Here is a 16,774-nt window from a genome sequence, read left to right as displayed (position 1 = left end):
GTTACCTGAGTTTCTATCTCTGACCTTACTTCTTCTGTTACTGTTACTTCTCCAGTTATCCCAGTGATTATTTTGGTCATCTGATCTACTGATCCTATTCATTTGGTAATAATTGCTACTGCCATTTTCCCTTGATGAAGTGGGTTCATATTCCCCAAAATTAGTTTAGCTCTTTCTACTCTTTCCATATAAGTTAAAAAATCATTTAAATTTTCTCTAAGGGCAGATAAGAGTAATTCTCTCACTCTTTGGAGCAATTTGTTTTCTAACCCCAAGATAAATGATTCACTACCCTAATCCTGATCAATATATTTGAGTTTGTTTATTTAAACCGACTAAATAATTTTATTGTGCCTCTCTTGTGGCCATATTTGTCTCTACCCCAAAGATGTTCTGTTGTTCTAGTTTGGACCAATATTCTTTTAGGAAGACCTTTCTGAATTCTTCCCAAGAACCACATTCACTTGCTACTTCTGCTACTCAACCATAAGTATCCCCTTTCATAAAAACATTTACAAAAGACATTTTTTCTCTTTCACTCCATCCCTTGGGTAAATCATCAAATTTTCTAATAAAGTCCATTAGGTGTACATTGCCACAAGGTTCAAAATTGTTACATTTATTACTTGGGACCTGTGGAATGGTACATTAGCTTATTTGTTTTAGTTTTAAATATTTGTCATGTATTGTTGTTTTTCTGACATGTTCCACATCCTGGAGGACCTCCTCACTACGGATCAATTGGAATGAAAGTAAATCTAATCTAATCTAATCTAATCTAAATAATGAAAGATGAAACATCTGACAAAGAGTAATTGTTGCAACCAACACTGTGGTTCACCTTATTTTTAATTTCAGTAGATTTTGAATTCATGATTTCATTAACCCCCAACAGACTGTCCTTAATTTTAGAAATACATTTATTTTCTACTTTACTTTCCAGATTTGGAATTGAATTTTTCCCTGTTTTGTCTCTTCTAACTATGCTTTCAAATCATCTTTATTTTTGTCACCACAAGTTTTGTTATCCTCATGAACTTCCTGATAGTTAGCATTTACTACTTCCAACGCATCCCTACATATTGTTACATTTTCCTAACTAGCTTTAAATGATTGGCTACTTCCTCCAATTTAGAATCTGTTTCTATATAAGCCTCACTCAACTGGTTCTCACAATTACTTTCTACTTCAACAATTCTTTGGTCAAATTTTATTAAATTTTCATTTACAACCCCAGCTCTTTTTTTATATTGCCAATATCCCAGTTTATTTCACCCATGTTTGAATATTTTCTCGTTTTAGTTTATTTATTTTTGTGTTTAAATTACTAAGCAAAGCTATTACCATTGCCATACTATTATCCATACCACCATTTTGTTCTGTTTTAACTTTAAAACAGTTGGTCACTGACAAGTTCTTGCTTGACATTACAGTGATATATCAGTTCATAGCTACTTTCAGCACATACCTTTTTCCCATTAGTGGGTGAAGCCCTTGTCATTTGAACTTCTTTCATTATCTACCTCAGTATCATTTAAAATTTCAATATTAATGAGAAAATTAGGTACAACCGTTACACTATTATCCCGATTCCTTTACATCAACAGTTTTCTTACCACTAACGCTCTTCTCCATATCATTTTTATAGAGTTAAATCGCATGCTGAATTAAGCAGTGGTATTTAAATACAGCTACCTGATGAGTTCAGCAATGCTACCTCCAGAACTATTTGGTACTATCTGGTAACATCTGCTTTGCCACCTGCTACAGCATGCCAAACATGGGATTGGTCCAGTTTTCAAGATGCCTGCCCTTTCAGCTGCTCCAGTATTCAGTATTCCCTCTCCTATAGATTGGTCCAGTTATTCATAATTTCCATGATTTTATTCTGTTGTTCTGCCTCACTGTCCAGCTCCAGTTATCTTTCAAAATAGTCAGTTTGTTCCAAAAACTTTTTACCAGTCATTGTACCTTTCACTCAGTCATGTTCTTGTTCTTTACATAAGTGTACACTCCGGTCAAAATCACTTGAATGTTTCATAAGTTCCCACCTAAAGTGATTTACCAAAGTTTCCTTGCACAATAAGTTGTTAATGTAGACTTCTGATAATATTCCACTAAAAGTCACTTTGTTACAGTATATTCTCACAGTTTTTTTAATGCTCTTCACTTAATCTAAAAGAAGCATATGTAAACACCACTTGTGCCACTTTCTATTAAAAGTCACTTCTACACACTGTTCTTACTACCTGTGAGTCTGCAAACAAACACTGTATCAGGTCTGATATTGTTCCTCAAATGGAGCAACAGATGTAAGGATCCCACGAGGCCTCTCTGTAGATCAATGTTGTCTCTCAGTAGTTGTGCCACCGGTCCTTTAGCTGAAAATGTTCTTGAAAGGATGTGCATTGGTGGAATAGAGGGTTGTGTAGTGCTGGAATGAGAATAGGGAGGGGGCCAAATGGGTATGAACAATGACTAATGAAGGTTGAGACCAGGAGTGTTATAGGTATGTAGGATATATTACAGGGAGATTTCACAACTGCGCAGTTCAGAAAAGCTGGTGTTGGTGAGAAGGATCCAGATGGCACAGGCTGTGAAGCAGTTGTTGAAATGAAGGACATCATTTTTTGCAGCTGCTCAGCAAGAGGATGGTCCAGATGTTTCTTGGCCACAGTTTGTCTGTGGTCATTCATACAGACAGACAGCTTGTGGTTGTCATGCCCACATAGAATGCAGCACAGAGGTTGCAGCTTAGCTTGTAGATCACATGGCTGGTTTGACAGGTAGCCCCGCCTTTGATGGGATAAGTGACATTTGTGACAGGACTGGAGTAGATGGTGATGGGTGGATGTATGGGACAGGTCTCACACCTAGGTCTATTACAGATATATGAGCCTCTCAGCTTATCTCCCTGTAACAGACCTCCAAATACACTTCTGGAAATTGAAATAAGAACACCGTGAATTCATTGTCCCAGTAAGGGGAAACTTTATTGACACATTCCTGGGGTCAGATACATCACATGATCACACTGACAGAACCACAGGCACATAGACACAGGCAACAGAGCATGCACAATGTCGGCACTAGTACAGTGTATATCCACCTTTCGCAGCAATGCAGGCTGCTATTCTCCCATGGAGACGATCATAGAGATGCTGGATGTAGTCCTGTGGAACGGCTTGCCATGCCATTTCCACCTGGCGCCTCAGTTGGACCAGCGTTCGTGCTGGACGTGCAGACCGCGTGAGACGACGCTTCATCCAGTCCCAAACATGCTCAATGGGGGACAGATCCGGAGATCTTGCTGGCCAGGGTAGTTGACTTACACCTTCTAGAGCACGTTGGGTGGCACGGGATACATGCGGACGTGCATTGTCCTGTTGGAACAGCAAGTTCCCTTGCCGGTCTAGGAATGGTAGAATGATGGGTTTGATGACGGTTTGGATGTACCGTGCACTATTCAGTGTCCCCTCGACGATCACCAGTGGTGTACGGCCAGTGTAGGAGATCGCTCCCCACACCATGATGCCGGGTGTTGGCCCTGTGTGCCTCGGTCGTATGCAGTCCTGATTGTGGCGCTCACCTGCACGGCGCCAAACATGCATACGACCATCATTGGCACCAAGGCAGAAGCGACTCTCATCGCTGAAGACGACACGTCTCCATTCGTCCCTCCATTCACGCCTGTCGCGACACCACTGGAGGCGGGCTGCACGATGTTGGGGCGTGAGCGGAAGACGGCCTAACGGTGTGCGGGACCGTAGCCCAGCTTCATGGAGACGGTTGCGAATGGTCCTCGCCGATACCCCAGGAGCAACAGTGTCCCTAATTTGCTGGGAAGTGGCGGTGCGGTCCCCTACGGCACTGTGTAGGATCCTACGGTCTTGGCGTGCATCCGTGCGTCGCTGCGGTCCGGTCCCAGGTCGACGGGCACGTGCACCTTCCGCCGACCACTGGCGACAACATCGATATACTGTGGAGACCTCACGCCCCACGTGTTGAGCAATTCGGCGGTACATCCACCCGGCCTCCCGCATGCCCACTATACGCCCTCGCTCAAAGTCCGTCAACTGCACATACGGTTCACGTCCACGCTGTCGCGGCATGCTACCAGTGTTAAAGACTGCGAAGGAGCTCCGTATGCCACGGCAAACTGGCTGACACTGACGGCGGCGGTGCTCAAATGCTGCGCAGCTAGCGCCATTCGACGGCCAACACCGCGGTTCCTGGTGTGTCCGCTGTGCCGTGCGTGTGATCATTGCTTGTACAGCCCTCTCGCAGTGTCCGGAGCAAGTATGGTGGATCTGACACACCGGTGTCAATGTGTTCTTTTTTCATTTCCAGGAGTGTATTATGAACATAATATGTGGAGGAAATGTATCAGTATCTCATTGACAAGGTAAACAATTTTTGGAAATTGGTTCAAATGGCTCTGAGCACTATGGGACTTAACATCTGAGGTCACCAGCCTCCTAGAACTTAAGACTACTTAAACCTAAGTAACCTAAGGACATCACACACATCCATGCCCGAGGCAGGATTCGAACCTGCGAACGTAGCAGTCGCGCGGTTGCAGACTGAAGCGCCTAGAACCGCTCGGCCACTGCGGCCGGCCAATTTTTGGAAAAAATTTTGTACTGAGAAAAGTATGTTTCAAGTTTATAAATAAAGAAGTGAAATCAGATACTACAGGATTTGAAAATAAACTGTACAATTCAATTTTTGCTATAGATTAGCATTTCTAACAGTTTTTAAAAATCATTTATAAATAATTTGAATTTATGTCTTCAACAAAAGGAATGCAGTAGTTCTGATATGTTTGCTGCAAATGGATTCCAGTGTAACATACATTGTTTAAATAGAAACTAAATAAGAATAATCATTTTTATTTCTCAAGTTATACTATGCATTGAAACAAGAATACAAGGAACTAAAATTTTCAAGATTTACTTCCATTATTGATGAAGCCTCCAAAAGTTTCATAGTCATTTTAAAGATTTTTAAATCTCTTGAACTGGATGTCATTTTCTTTGATAATGCAATGAAGATTAGTCTTCAAAGCATTTGGAAAATTGACCTTCAAGAAGACATGTGGAATTAAAAAATATCCATTCGTACTATCCAGAACTGTAAGAAAGGGTGAAATTTTGTAAGTCGTGCTATAAAATCATTACCTGTAACTTGATGACTTCAGTCTTAAAATAAAATCATCTTTTGGACCAACATATATATGTGAAAGTACATTAAACCTGTTCAGCATGCAGTAGTGAACAATGAATTATTGGTACATCAACTTTGCTTCACTACAACACAAACTGAAGTTGATATGCAGAAATTGTCAAGACCAAGTCAAATAAATCTAGCCTATATATTTAAGTATCCCATTGATGCAAGTAAACCTTGCCACATATAATGAAATTCAAATCAAAGTTTTAATAATTTATGTATTGATACATTTACATATAGGGCTCATGATTCACAATAATCAACAGTTGGCCTTGCAATTGGCTGGTGTGGCAGTGACAAGGCCATGCCAGCAGTGCATGAGTCTGAAGGGAAGCGCTCACTGGAGGGGCATGGCTCACGAACCACACTTTGCCAGACTTGTTCCAAACTCGCACTCATGATCAGAAGGCCATCAGCAACAAATGATCTGTATAAAGTATAGAGAATGTCCTCTTCATAGAAAGGTGCTGCCAATGAAGACAGCCACTGCTGAACACCATTTTTTGCGTCGTCATTGCTATCAAAGTGATTTCCTCCAAATTGTGCTTCAAGTTCAAGAACAAATGGCAGGCAGAAGGTGCAAGATCATGGCCATATAGCAGGTGATCAAACTGCTCTCAACCAAGTTACTGAATAAGGTTTTGAGAGACACCAGTAGAATGTGAGCATGTGTTGTCATGAACCAACACAATGACTTGCTTGAGCATTCTACGCCTTATATTTTGATTTTGCTCCAAAGTTTTCTCATTGTTTCACATCTGAGAAGGAGCTCAACAAGCAGAATGCAAGAAATGGTCTTGAGTAGTGGCTGTCTTCCGTGGCAGCATTCTCTATGACGAGGGCATAGAAAAGCTGGTTTGTCGCTATGACAAATGGTTGAGCAATTGTGGCAACTATGTAAAAAAAAAAAAAAATCAAGAAATGCTCTTTGTTGTAGAAATAAATTTTGGTTTGAAGAAAAAAATGTTTTCATGAGGATCTCTCTCTCTCTCTCTCTCTCTCTCTCTCTCTGTCTCTCTCTGTCTCCCTGTCTCTCTCTCCCCCATTTTTTTCCTCTCAAAACAGTACTTACTTTCCGGACAGACCTCATAGATAATTAGGATCATGTAACTTACTGACTGTATGTTTCAGTGAAGGCTCATTACACGACATAAGCTTCGTACATTACCCTGCCTCTGTTTATTATATTGTCATTATCACACTATACTTTTATTAATTCCATTTAAAACCACAGCCTATGCAACAGTACTTAATCAGACTTAGGCAACTGAAAATGAACGAAGACAAGCTTATTACACAAGCCATGTGAAGCTGCCATTTGACGCACATTCTCCTTCTGTCAACACCTGACACATTCTTGCAAACAATGGTCCATCACACCCACTTCTAAGTTTCTTGGGCTACTGTGACATCAGCCAATCCACTTTATTAATATTTTCCCTTTATGTAAATATAGATTCTTACATCTGTTCCTCCAGTGCGCATGCTTACATTACAGTCTTTGAAATAATTTTCTATCCCAGTTAACTCTTACACAATATGTTTTCCTGAGGGACCATTTTCCTTTCCTGAGCTGCACAGCCTGGAACAGGTCCCCCTGTTCACCACCAAGGGGTGTCGAATATTTAGTTGTTACTCCTTTTATATTCTTACACCAGCCTTCCAGAGTTCCCAAAGCCTGGTTCTGAACCCCCACAATAATGCCTGCCAGTTTGGATGTTCCATCACCACACCACATGGCAATGGCTCCTCATGCCCATCACCCATTACTGTTAGTTCTGACTATAGCACACAGTCAAATCTTATCTCGAGCTTGGACCATGATGAGATTTTAGTTATCTTAATTAACTCTTGTAATTCCAGGACTTGAGGAACTTTGAATGAGTGAGATCAGTGAGAGTATATATCACTGCCATGTCTCATGTTGACCAACAGGGGAGATTGGGTAACCTATTTTATGAAGAATATTTCAAAATTCCCTATATTCAGTGAGAAAACTAAGAGTATACTGGAGCCCCCCCCCCCCCCCCCATGTTTCAGTTATTACCAAATGGAATAGAAAGAAACCATAATATGTGGTTCAATCGGAAATACACTCTCTAACGTGCAGATTTGCAGAATGTAAACGAAGATGTAGATTTAAATTTTCAGATGCATGTGCACATCTTCTTCTTGATGTAGAAGACAACAGTCATTTGAGATTTAAATTATGTTTTCTGCAATGGCTCATCTGAAGATGACTGGCAGGTGTCTAGTTGAAATTTCGTGGAGTGAAGTTTACAATGGTTGGCTGCAATCCTGAAATCTCTTCGAACGCAACAGTCATATTACAATCAAGTATTCTTTTTTAGCAGCCAATGACATGTTGCAGTGGTGCAGGGTGAATGTTTTGTTTTCTGTGTGACTGATCCTACATTGCATATCTTTGAGGTTACATTGCAGTAGTGTTAAAACACTACATATCAAACAGTTTTGCCTCAACTCTGTGTCATAGTGTTTGATTGCATGATTAATGAGATAGTGTTGCCATACAAATAGCACTATGTGATGTTGCACAGTGGTAGGGCCCTGGATGACCCTGAACTCGTACTCGGGAGGACAATTCAAATCTCCATCCAGCCATCCCACCATTTAGGTTTCCTGTGATGTCCCTTAGTTGTTTAGAATGAATACAGCCATGGTTACATGAAAGGGCACAGCTGATTTCCTTCCCCAATTTGAGCGTGTGCTTCATCTCTGATGATTTGTCATTCATGGAACATTAAACACTTATCTTGCTTCCTCAACACAAACACTTGTTAGTAAAAATGTGTCGTGATATGTGAACATAAGTGATTATGTATAGGTCAAGAAAACTGTGGACTTTGCATTACAGGTAGGGCATATGACCTGCCTTTGCTTGAGTAACACTACATCAACTTGTCTGGCATAGAAGGGGCCGGGGAGGGGGGGTTTGTGGGAGGGGAGGGGGGGGGGTAGCCTGACTGATGCACTTGGCAGGTTGTATAGTTCTGAACTACTGCTTGACATTGTCATCCATGTTTGGTCAGTAGACATAGCAGTAAGCCAGCTGCTTCATCCAGGTGGACCCCAAATACAACTGGTTGAGTGGCTGCAACACCCGTTGTTGCAGGGATTTTGGTGCCACAACTTGGCTATTTTCACCTTTGTGCATTACTAGCAAGATATCCTGATGAAGATGAAGTTGATGCCATTGGATGAAGGTGTTGGTGTTGGTGTGGTAAAGTCATCCCATGTGTTCAAGCTGGAAGATCCACTGCAGAAGTTGGTAATGACTGAATGCTACTGCTGCATCTCTAGAACTGGTTGATAAATCTTCTAAGAATTGCTCTGTGTGGGTGTACATTTGGAAACAGACTGTTTCCTGCCAGTTGAAGTCCAGGTCCACTTAAAGATCCAGGGGAAGCTGAGACAAGGTAGACAGTCAGTACTATGTAGAGTGCTGATAGTTTGATAAACACATGGCTCACTGATGCAGCCGATGGACACTGCATTCTTGGAGCTTAAGATGGAGCCTAAACAGTGGTAATAATGGCTTATGGTGTGTAGTTAGATGGAACTTTTGCATTTAAAGAGAAAGAAAAAAAAAGAAAGAAAAAGAAATTTGTGTATGCCAAAAATGATAGCCAGCACCTCTTTCCCAATTTGTGAGCAACATTCCTACCCAGATTTAATATTTTGGACACAAACACTAGATTGTTCAGCACCACTGGCAAGCTTATGAGGCAGGATGGCCTCAGTGCCATGCAGTGAAGCACCTGTAGCCAGAATTAACAGTAAGTAAGACTGTTAGATCGGAAACAAGCCCCACTTGGGCTTGAACTGGCTAGCTCACTGGTCTCATGCGATTGACCAGTTGGAGATGCTGTTTTCTGTGAAGGTAGTGCCCTCGCTGTGTGTAGATGTAATGACACTTGTCGATAATTCCATATTTTCACTCAATACATCCAGCAGGATTACAAGACATATCAAACTAGATTAACAGGATACACCAAGAATGTACAACGAAGGACAGTAGGCATGTTTGACTCATCGAGTGTGTAATAAAAATATGAAGAAATTCAAATAGGCAGCCACTCAAAGAAAGATACTTAAAATCTCATAGGAATGTATTTAAGATACTACAGTAACCATTTTTCAGATTGGAATTTATGATATTTCTTCAACAGTCCTATCTAGTGGTCCTGGAGAGATTGTAAAGATAATTTTTTTAATAACAAGTAGCACTGTAAATTATAAGCAATCATTCTTTCCACAATCTACATCTGAATTAAATAAGAAGGAAATTAAATATATGTTGCAATAAACATGCCATCTGCTATTTGTATTGCAGTGATTTTCAGGGTGTAGTTATTATCAGCATCAATTATGTAACACACAGAGCACAGTGAGGCATGTAAAGCATATCATCATGTGGAAAATATCAAGAGACACCTTTTGGAGTCTACAAAAACATTCTGTGCATGAGAAAATTCAAAGAGGACAGTTTAATTTTATATTACTGATGCTGAAGTTCATATCTGCGTGCGGCATAAATTTACTGACAAATTGTCACCATACGGCTCTGCCCGCCTATTACACCTGTACACTGATGAGCTAAAACATAATGACCACCTCCAGACAGCTTGTTTGTCCATCTTTGGAACAAAATCCATCACTGATTCTGTATATTAAGGTTCTGTTAGTTTGTCAGTAGGGTTGTGGAGGTTTTGGCATTAGATCTCAATGCACAGGTCATGTAATTTGTGTAAATAACATGCCACTGATTTGTGTACACAGTGATGGTGCCTGACAGTGATCCAGATGGGTTCCATAAGATTTACAACAGGTGATTTTGGTCATTGAGACATCAGTGTGAGTAAACTATAATGCACCTCAAACCATTGAAGCATGGTTCTGGCTCCGAGACACTGACAGTTAAACTGCTGAAAGATGTAATCGCTATCAGGGAAGACATCAAGCATAAAGGGATGCAGGTGGTTCACAGCTGTCAGTATGTCGTTAATTACTACCACAGGTTCCATCCAAGCACAGGAGAATGTCTCCCATGGCATCATACTGGTCCCATCAGCCTGGGTCTGTGGCACACTGCATGTTTTGAGCCGCTGTTCAGCTCGATTTCGGAATTTGTGGAGGTGACCATCAACGTAGACTACCAAAAATATGATTTACCTGAAGAGCCGACACATTTCTATTGATCGATGCTCAAATCCCAATGGTCTCTTGTCCATTGCAATCATAATGACAATGTCATTGAGTCAGAATGTGAGCACGTAGGGGTGGTCTACTGCAGAGCTCCATGTTCAACAATCTACAACAAACGGTGTGCTCCAAAACGCTTGTGCTTGCACCAGCATTGTGCTTTTTGAGCAGAGATGCCATAGATCACCATCTATCCTACTTTACATAGCAGACAAGCCTCTGAACCCCATGTCCTGTGAAGAGTTATGGACTTCCAACCAATTAGGACCTAGTTGCAGTTTCATAGTGCTGCTTCTTTCCGTAGATGCTCACAACAGTAGCACGCAAGCATCTGACCAGCTTCACCATTTTTGAGATATTCGTTCACAGGCTGTATGTAATAATAATCTGTCCTTTGTCAAAGTCACTCACCACGATGGACTTCCCCCCCCCATCTTCGCTAAGGTGATCCCCATCCATATCTGTTAAACAATTTTGTTACCAAGTCACGTGCCTGCAATGCCACCAGGCGGCATCCAACAACATGGTGGACAGTGGTCATAATGCTGTGTCTCATCAGTGTACATTTGCTATGTGTGGATATTTTGTGCTAATTGATAACTCTTATGTTACTATCAACTATTTGGTTCATGTTTTTGATTCAGGATATTCTTTTGTCATTTCCTGTTATTGCCAGATAATTAAGACAACAGGTTTACATGTGATGTAAACAAATATTTCTATGAAGATGGATTGTAATAAATACGTAGTGACAATTGAAAATTTGTGCCAGGATCAATTCTGTATTTCACACTTATCGAGAAAAGTTGCCGTAGCTATTAGGGTACCTGATTGCAGTTCGTGGCCTGGCTCAAGCTTTCATTATCACTAATACTCCCATCTATTTTCAAACACTACTAACATACACTAGAAATGTAAATTTTTTTCTAGTGAAGCGTTTCTCAGATGGCAGGAAAGATTGGATAATTGTAGGGTGTGAGGCTATAATATCTTGAACCATTTTGCATATGACTGCATCATAAATAACTTGTGTGACATACATAAACAGTTATTTTCTTTTACTTTTTGATATTTTAAATTTTCTATATAAATTTGAATGTATTTTCTCAGACAGTGATATTGTTGCAGAAAGACACAATTTCTATCAATCACAACTGGGTTAATGGCTGCAACATCAAAACAATGTGGTTGTCATTGAAGAATCATTTGGCTGCTGTGAAAAAGGAAATAGAAGATTGCAAGGAGATGGAGGAATGGAATAGCCACTGTCAAATAATGCTTAGAGCTTCTTTTGGGTTAGACTATGAAGAATTTTATAGGTTTTTATTACATATTAGCAAGAAAAGAATTGAGTCTCTTCATGGAAAGGATGATTTAATAGTTTATGGAAATTGGAGAATTGGCAGAAATCATATTGTTTTTGATTTGCTTAAGATAAATGAAGTTTTGAACCTCTTCCTCTCTGACACTGACTGTGAAATTGCACTGAAGGAACTGGATGTACAGAAACCAAAAGACTTGTTGTCTGAAATAAATTCAGTGGTATAAATTCAGCTGAGGGAAAGCAGATGGTGCCATAGTGACAGTTTCAATACTGCAACATGGTTCATAACATTGTTTTGCAGAGGAGTCTGGGGTACTGAACACATGGAAAAGATCAACTGGGAAACATAGCAAAGACAGTGATAGTACACACACACACACACACACACACACACACACACACACACACACACACACACACCCTAACTTCACCCATCATGCATTCACACCCTCTTCTCCATATTCTCCCTCGTTCTCTATTCTATCACCCCCTCCATACTTCTGTGTGCTGCCCACATACTTTCTTCCAGCCATCAGCCACCCTTGTCTAATACACTGCCCTGCTCCCCTCCTCCTTTCTCCTCATCCCATACAATCCTCTCACAGCAGGAAAACTGCAGTGCTGGTTTACTTACATCATCAGCAACTATCAGCTTTGTAATGATAGTCTTAGCAGGTCACATGAAATTTCACACAGAGAGACTTGCCAAAGCCTCATCACTCAGTTACAGAGTACTGTAAAGAAATAATAACTGGAGCTCCTAATTTAATACTTCAGCAGCAAAAACCAGTTTCATGTATTATCATCATCTTCCACTTTATCATGGTTATGAAAATAATAGTACAGCATTTATGCTCTTTCTTTCGTGATTATATGCAGATTCATGACAGTCTGTTGTAAAAACAAAACAGGATTGAAACTGTTGATGTATTTGTCTCATAATATATCTGCAAGGTATGTACATGAAAACCGAGCAAGGTGGTGTGGTTATTAGCACACTGGGCTTGCATTTCAGAGGATCTGACTGTCCTGATACAGGTTTTCTGTGATTTCCATAAAACACTCCAGGCAAATGCCGGGATGGTTCCTTTGAAAGAACACAGTTGATTTCCTCTCCCATCTTTGAAACATTCTGAGCTTGTGCTCTGTCTCTGATGACCTCGACATCGACAGGATGGTAAACCCTAATCTTCCTTCCTTCCTTTTACAGGAAAATTGTAATATAAAATGGAGAAAGACTAAGAACTTGCCTAAACAGTACTTTTGAGTTTGATACACAGACCAGCCTAATTATGTAATAAGTTCAATGTAGCAGAGTAACAGCATGTACTGTTTAACTTATGTACAGTAATTGCGACAGATCTCAAATTCTCTCCAAATAGCTTTGAACAATGTGTTAATAAAAATGAAAACAGTTTACTCTGAAAATCATAAACAGTATACTTGTTGTTCAATTGATGTAATAAAGGTTGTGGACAGGCATGACAAGTGCTGGTAGGCAGAACAGTTTGTACATTTATATTAATTTGCAATTTTGCTTTCATAGAAATGCCTGTCTCCATCTGATCATTTAATTAGTACCTTTTCTCACTATTAGGAATTACCTCATGCACTGTGCTTGTCAAATGTGCTGAATACAGCAGGATAGTAATGCTGATTCATTTTACTGTAGACAAACCACAGCATAGATTATGCATAAGAAGTCCATTCACAAACAAATACAAAACATAAAATAACAAATGCAATCAAATGTCATAGTTTCAATTAGTAAATAAGATAATTAGTTGCTCTTTGTCATTTCAGTATTTATATACTGTTTGATGAATTGTTCCTGCAGTAATATTCAGCTGCTTCCCCCCCCCCCCCCCCCCGTCCCCCTCCCATCCCCTCCCCCTTTCCTTTTGAACTTTCATAGTATTTTAAGGACTGGTTATTCAATAATATATCTTCAGTAGGAGACTAATAACAGACTCACGAGACACACTTGAGAATGTCTTCCAAATTGCTGCTTATATCTCAAACTATCTTATTTTCTGACACACACACACCCACACACACACTACTCCAGCCAGTTAGCCAGTTAACCACAAGATGGCAGATTTCATAGTCAGTGTTTCTCTAAAAGAATCTTATGACTTACGTAGTCAAAAGGTTTAGAAAGCACAAAAAAAAAAAAAATATATATATATATATATATATATATATATATATATATATATATATATATATAACAGCAGGTGTGATAATCTTGTCTAACAATACCAAGACATTATTTGTAAAATAAAATTAAAAACCTTTAATTGTGGAGACACACATTTTAAGAGCAAAATTGTATTTTTTTATGACAAAATTGTCAAAGATGCTCACAGTGAAATTGTATATACTTTCTCAAAGACTTTACAGAATGCAAAGTAAAGACAATAAGACAATGTTTTATTGTATTTTTTTCTGCCCAAACCATGATAAAATGCCATAAAACATAAATATCCTTCAGCTCATAACTGCATAACAGCCTTATGACTTATTTTTGTCAAACAAATTTGTTTGCAACCCCCACAGTACAACCGAAGAAAAATGTCCCACACCACAACAAGGAATGGAATGCAAAATAGAGTTTGTATACTGAGAGATCCCAAACTTTACCACTATGTGTTAATAAGAATGAAAACAGTTGATGCTGAAAATCATAAACAGCATTCTTGTTGTTCAATCGATGTAATAAGGGTAGTGGACATTTTGTTTATTCCACATTCATTCACCCAGGCATTTTACATGACTGTTTTCAGGCATCTGTCATGCAGTACTAATGTTTTAAATGAGTGAAGAGCGTCGTTACTTTTCTAGATTTAATGCATCACATAGGATTCTAAGGGGATATCAGAGTTGAGTTACTCACAAAAAAATGTTCCTGGAACTTCCTGCAGATTAAAACTATATGCAGGACCAGGACTCAACCTTAGAACTGTCGCATTTTGTGGGTAAGCGCTCTACCAACTGAGCTAACAAAGCACAATGTATGATCCTGTCTTACAGCTTTGTTTCTGCCAGTAACTCTCTCCTGTCTTCTAAACTTCACAGAGATTCTCCTGCATTTGCTTGTGGGACTAGCACTCTAGGAAGAAAGGATATATAGTGGAGAATGGCTTAGCCACAGCATAGGGAATTGTTTCCAGAATAATGGCTCATCAGCCATGCTTAGATACCTTAGTTAGCGGAGCACTTATCCATGAAGGGCAGAGTTCCTGGATTCAAGCCCCAGTCCCACATACAGTGTTAATCTGCCATGAAGTTCCAAATTTGCACACATTTCACACTGTTGCAGAGTGAGAATATGTCATGGAAATAATGTTCCTGTTCAGCTACTGATGTAATTGCATATGGAATGCCTGCATAACTTGACAATGTGTTGCCAATACTTATGTACATTATATAGAATAGAAGAACAAGTGTACATACTTCGGAGGTGTCTTCACCATTCTGAGCTTAGGTTTCTTAAAACAATCATGTATGAATTTCTCTATCATATTTTTTATAATTTATATGTTAAAGGCCCTAATAAGTGTCGCATGTGATTCTAAGATCAGTTACTCTTGTTTAAGCCCCACTACACTTTCTGCCTCTAATCCAGTCCGATTCCCTTTTGAGTGCTTAGTAAGAAGGCAAACTGAGAGTCTGACTATTATTATCTGTTGAACCCTTATGTCAGACCTACCCAGATACCTATGCAGGTTAGCATGCCACATCCAAGTTTTCACATCCAAGTTTTGGGGAGGCACCCTAATCGAAACTGCCCAGGGGATTAACAATGAGATCTGGTGTGCCGGTCAGCCTGGATGTGGTTTTTAGGTGATTTCCTGTATCGGAGTACATGAATACCGAGCTGGTACCCACATCCTGCCTCGGTTACACAATTTGCAAATGTTTCGAGCACATTCTCACTTTTTTGGACGAGATGGCACTCTAGACACAGACAGATGGAGTACACAAGTTCTGTCCCAAGGAGAAGGGGTGGTGACGGTAGGCAACTGGCCACCCACTACCACTGCCAAATCCAGATTAAAGTGCTGACCATATGGAGACACTAGGGTCATGGTCAGGAAAAAGAAGAAAAACATGATGACAATACTTCAATGGTAAACCACTGTACCCAGGTAAGTTAGTATTATTTAATAATAGCACTGCGTCTTCAGGCCACAAGTGGCCGATCGTGACCATCCAACCACCATGTCATCCTCAGTTGAGGATGCGGATAGGAGGGGCGTGTGGTCAGCACACCGCTCTCTTAATAATAGCAGTCAGTCACAAAGTTTTTGGCATCACTCATGGTATAATGACATTAAGAGAAAGTATGAAAAGGAAACAATCTGTCCTGTAATAATATAACAGGTGAAGATTCACCTGCTGCATACAATACATCCAGTAAATAAACACTACTATACACTGAAATTTTATTTTGTGGCTGCATAAATTTATGGTCATGTCTTGAGTTTCAACTTATACTAATTATTATTTAATGATATTTGAGACAATATAGAAAATACTTTAATAGAATTTTTTTTTCAAACCTTACAAAATGACAAACAATTGTTCTTTAAGTAAACTTGGGGTAATTACTAGTTTTAAATACAATTGGGATAGTGTATTTTGTATAGGGAAATTGGGATTGGTGAATGGCACTACCACTATTTTAAGCAAATTAAACATCAATTTGGATTTGCAAACTGTATTATTTATTGTTAAAAATACTCATCATGTAATGTTTAGTACTGAAAGATACTATTTTACAAACTAACTATGAAACAATTTTTTATGTTTTTCACTGTGCATCTGGTGGCTAAATTATTTTGTATAAGTTTTTTAATTGCAAATTCCTTGAAATACCATTTTTAATTTTAATAAGGTAAGGTAAGTCTTTCCGCTCCCGGGATTGGAATGACTCCTTACCCTCTCCCTTAAAACCCACATCCTTTCATCTTTCCCTCTCCTTTCCTCTTT

At 39.6% G+C, this 16,774-nt stretch overlaps 1 protein-coding gene across 1 annotated transcript in view; it reads left to right on the top strand.

The window, feature by feature from the left end:
* LOC126237179 (2-oxoglutarate and iron-dependent oxygenase JMJD4) overlaps positions 1 to 13,957 on the top strand; it is a 140,707-nt gene extending 126,750 nt beyond the window's left edge. The window contains exon 5 of the mRNA XM_049947052.1: positions 11,584 to 13,957. Coding sequence (XP_049803009.1) covers positions 11,584 to 12,003 — 420 coding nt within the window. The 3' untranslated portion in view covers positions 12,004 to 13,957. The remainder of the gene's footprint in view (positions 1 to 11,583) is intronic.
* Positions 13,958 to 16,774: the final 2,817 nt, after the last annotated feature.

The sequence above is a fragment of the Schistocerca nitens genome, chromosome 2 (assembly GCF_023898315.1).
Source record: "Schistocerca nitens isolate TAMUIC-IGC-003100 chromosome 2, iqSchNite1.1, whole genome shotgun sequence".
Taxonomy (NCBI): Eukaryota; Metazoa; Arthropoda; class Insecta; order Orthoptera; family Acrididae; genus Schistocerca; species Schistocerca nitens.
This window is presented reverse-complemented; position numbering and strand designations above follow the sequence as displayed.